General features: G+C 41.8%; 1 protein-coding gene across 1 annotated transcript; it reads left to right on the top strand.

Moving 5' to 3' along the window:
• Positions 1-472: 472 nt before the first annotated feature.
• LOC145875660 (uncharacterized) lies at positions 473-4,622 on the top strand (the record flags this gene model as incomplete). The annotated part of the gene is made up of 1 exon (XM_082971498.1): positions 473-4,622. A coding segment is annotated over one exon (975 nt), but the record flags the coding sequence as incomplete, so codon positions are not given.
• Between the last annotated feature and the right edge of the window lie 254 nt (positions 4,623-4,876).

Raw genomic sequence — 4,876 nt, 5'->3', positions numbered from 1 at the left:
CATAACTAGTGGTTTCCTCATTAGCAGATATACTACATCCATAACTAGTGGTTTCCTCATTACCAGATACACTACATCCATAACTAGTGGTTTCCTCATTACCAGATATACTACATCCATAACTAGTGGTTTCCTCATTACCAGATACACTACATCCATAACTAGTGGTTTCCTCATTACCAGATATACTACATCCATAACTAGCGGTTTCCTCATTAGCAGGGAGGAGTTTCTGCAATCAAATTGTGTGCGCATTGCCTTCGTGCTGCAATTTTAGCAAACACAGAAAGGGACCTATATTGGAGACCAATAGTTGTCTGGCACACTGCTTAGAGTTACAACAACTTTAATAACTTATTTCTAGTTACTACTGATTTGAAAACAAGACAAAATATGATTGTTGCTAAGTTGACTGTCTTAATGGTCAAATAATTTAACAGAAGTCAATTGTTGTACAAGTTCATGGGTATGATCTGGGCATCACCTTTTACCTCAAATAAACAGTGGATTTCTGCTGTTGTGGGCATTTAACCATCTGTCTGACTTTGTTGTTCACACAGGAGAGATATGGGACTATCGTGGATCCTCTGGGGAGCCTCAACAACCTCATGATGCTGACGAGGCAGAGAAGAGTCTCTCCAGATCAGAACACCTCAATAAACACCAGCAGAGACCCACAGGGAAGAAATCTCACTCCTGCTCTGACTGTGGGAAGAGATTCACCTCATCAGGCATTAAAATTCATCCGAGAATCCAGACAGGAGATAAATCTTTTAGCTGTACTCAATGTGGGGTGAGTTTTACTCAGTCAACCAGCCTCATATCACACCAGAGAATACACACAGGAGAGAAACCGTATAGCTGTGGTCAATGTGGGAAGAGTTTTTTAAAATCTAGAGATCTGACGGTGCACCAGAGAATACACACAGGAGAGAAACCTTATAGCTGTACTCAATGTGGGAAGAGTTTTGTTCAATCTGGCCAGCTCAAATTACACCAGAGAACACACACAGGAGAGAAACCTTATAGCTGTGGTCAATGTGAGAAAAGTTTTGGTCAATCTGGCCATCTGACAGTGCACCAGAGAACACACATAGGAGAGAAATCTTATAGCTGTACTCAATGTGGGAAGAGTTTTGTTCAATCTTGCCAGCTCAAATTACACCAGAGAACACACACAGGAGAGAAACCTTATAGCTGTTGTCAATGTGGAAAGAGTTTTGCTGAATCTGGCAATCTGACAAGACACCAGCAAGTACACACAGGAGAGAAACCATTCCACTGTTCAGATTGTGGAAAAAGATTCTCAACTTCACAGAATTTGAAGATGCACCAGAAAACACACACAGGAGAGAAAGCTTATAGCTGTGATCAATGTGTGAAGAGATACTTTGATAAAAGATCTCTGATCAAACATCAGAAAATTCATGAAGGAGTTGTTTCATGATATCAATGAATTAATGTCACAATGTAGAATGTTTAAACATTGTAGAAGGAGTATTTTAATGATGTCACAATGTAGAACCCTAAACGTTTGTCCCCTGTTCTATTGATTTCAGCATGATATGGATATTAGCCTCAGGGGGAAAATCCAGGCTCTGAAATGGAAGAGTACTATTTATGTGATTTAACAAAAAGTGACTAACAAAAAAAGAGCTGTGTTACACTTACCATGTTGGTGACCCACTTGAATCAAAACGCAACACTTCAAAATGTAGCGAGCTGTTTTCTACAAATTGTCCTCTAACCAGGGATGTACACATTATTCCCAGATTCCGTGTGGTTTTTGAGCTGTTCGTTTTAACAGGACGTGTAAACTCATCTTCCTCCTTTCGCACAATTGATTGCCAGCAGCATACCACCCTGCATCGCACTGCTTGCTTGCTTCTGAAGCTAAGCAGGGTTGGTCCTGGTCAGTCCCTGGATGGGAGACCAGATGCTGCTGGAAGTGGTGTTGGAGGGCCAGTAGGAGGCGCTCTTTCCTCTGGTCTAAACAATATCCAAATTCCCCAGGGCAGTGATTGGGGACAGTGCCCAGTGTAGGGTGCCGTCTTTCAGATGGGACGTTAAACGGGTGTCCTGACTCTCTGAGGTCATTAAAGATCCCATGGTGCTTATCGTAAGAGTAGGGGTGTTAACCCCGGTGTCCTGGCTAAATTCCCAATCTGGCCCTCATACCATCATGGATATCTAATCATCCCCAGCTTACAATTGGCTCATTCATCCCCCTCCTCTCCCCTGTAACTATTCCCCAGGTTCTTGCTGTAAATGAGAATGTGTTCTCAGTCAATTTACCTGGTAAAATAAAGGTAAAATAAAAAAATAAAAAAATAAATTCCACATGATATCGATGAGTTATGACAAATAAGTGTTGTGTTCCTTTGTTTAGTGACCCCTACATTTAAATGCATCACTCCAAAATGTAGCTGACTGTCTTCTGCAGGTTGTCCTCTAACCAGTGAGGTAACAGATATCTCCCATTTCCATGTGTTGTGTTTATTGTGGCAGATGTTTGTGTATATAGCACATGTTATGTTTAGGTTTTCAATTTATCACAAACTGTTTCTGCATATTGGTTATTGATTTGGACACGTTAAAACTGTGTTTTGACATTGGGGATATCCCACCTAGCAACATGTCATTGAAAAGCTGTTGAAAGTAGACTATGCAACCAAATATTTCATATTTACATTTCATGTAACATTTAGTAATGATTATTTTTAATGCAACCAATTTACATTTTTTGGGTACAATTATATTGACATTGTTGCCCTGCTATTAGAATATCAGGGTTCATTCTCAGATGTGCCAACCCAAATGTACTAGAGCATGACATTGGGGACTGAGCCCCGATCCAACAACATGCCTATCTAGTGAACCCTGAATAGAGAGAGAAGCTCCGCAGTGAGGTGGAAAGTTACTATGGATATTGCAGGAGTTTCCTCTTGAAATCAGACATGTCTGTGGTAAGGACAACTTGGTTGCTGATTGTCTCAAGGGTGGGCAGTCAAAAAGATTTGTATTTTGCGTTTAACCAGTGCGTTGCCATGGATCACAATTTATTTTGACACGTTTTTCCGTGTTGGAGATGAGTTTTATCTCTTATTCTTTTCTGTATGTTTTTGAAACTGCACTGTTGGTTAGGGGCTCGTAAGTCAGCATTTCACTGTTAGGTCTACAGGTCTACACCTGTTGTATTCGGCACACGTGACTAATACAATTTGATTTGAGTTTATTTTTGGGTTCCTTCCAAGGGGACGAGAGTTCTAGAAGCTAGTGAGTTTTAGGATTCTATAGTAAGAAAAAGGAGAATAAAATAATACGATTGTATATTATTATTTAAATAATTGTTTTTAATTGTTGACAGCCAGTAGACCCCATGTTTATATTGGTGAAGGAGAAGCATTGTAGTTGATTATAATGAGAAATGGAAGTTGTTTTCTGTTGGTGGTGAGCAAACTTGTCCATCAAAAATATAGGATATATTTGTTGTCTTAAGGGGGAAGGTGTTACAGGCTTTGGTTTTTCCATTTATGTTTTGAGGTTGGACTTTAGCGCGTCTAGCTCGTTAGCCCGTCTAGCTCGTTAGCACGTCTAGCTCGTTAGCCCGTCTAGCTCGTTAGCCCGTCTAGCTCGTTAGCCCGTCTAGCTCGTTAGCCCGTCTAGCTCGTTAGCACGTCTAGCTCGTTAGCCCGTCTAGCTCGTTAGCCCGTCTAGCTCGTTAGCCCGTCTAGCTCGTTAGCCCGTCTAGCTCGTTAGCCCGTCTAGCTCGTTAGCCCGTCTAGCTCGTTAGCACGTCTAGCTCGTCTAGCTCGTTAGCTCGTCTAGCTCGTTAGCGCGTCTAGCTCGTTAGCCCGTCTAGCTCGTTAGCCCGTCTAGCTCGTTAGCACGTCTAGCCCGTTAGCACGTAGGACGCACTGATTGGTGTCACCTCGTTAGTCAGTATGTGTTACACCTGTGCTGGCTTGTCCATCTCGTTAGTGGGAAGGTGTTTCACCTGAGCTGGTCCAGGTTCTATTTAAGAGTGTCTGGCCCAGTGCTCCAGTTGTCTTGATACATGTGGAGAGTCAACACCTTTAGTTGCTCCACCTTTTTGGTTTACTTCCTGTCTTTAAGTTTGGTGTGGGTTTTTCTTTTGTTTGCCTCTTCTTGGGCAGATTTAGTGGGTCTCATGGTGGGTGTCTTTTAGGTCCCAGTTGTTGTTACTAGTCAACTTTCAGTGGACACTGTGAGCAAAACTACATGATTATGTTATAATACTTTTTTTTGCAACAAATGGTTGTTTTATGCAACACAATAGAGGGTTCATATAACTATTGTGTCTGTGTGTTCTACTGAGGATGGGCCTCTGGGAGAAAACACTGACAGGAGATTTACAATGTCTTTTGGGTGATAAAACCTAAAGAGACCGCATTCCAGAACATGAGTTAATGTTTCTGTTCTATATGGTACCAGGGAGAGATGACCTCAGGGCCAGACCCTGGTCTCTCAATGAATCATCTGGGGGTGATTCGTCGACCAGCCATCATTATCGTAGGGCACCCAATCGATTCATTTTGTATGTGTGTTGTATTGATCTGCTCCCTTATTAATAAGTGAATAAAGATTTAGTTTAAGAATAACTCTGACTTGTGTGATAAGTGTCTCTTCTCATTTGATATTAAAGAAATTAACCACCACATTTGGCGATGTGAATCTTGACTTGGTGACCGCTCCTGACGACCTGGGTAAATGGTGCACCAGGGATCCCTATAACTTTGGTCATACCCAGTCAGCACATGACGTCCAAAGACGTTGAATTATGGTCGATATCAGGTCTGTCTGTTGTGGCCGCTATTTCACCCCAAAATAGTCATCCCAAATTGGGCTGTGTATA

Source organism: Salmo salar, unplaced genomic scaffold, assembly GCF_965601325.2.
Source record: "Salmo salar unplaced genomic scaffold, fSalSal1 ptg000306l, whole genome shotgun sequence".
Classification (NCBI taxonomy): domain Eukaryota; kingdom Metazoa; phylum Chordata; class Actinopteri; order Salmoniformes; family Salmonidae; genus Salmo; species Salmo salar.
The sequence above is the reverse complement of the archived record's forward strand: the minus strand, read 5'-3'. Positions and strand labels throughout refer to the sequence as shown.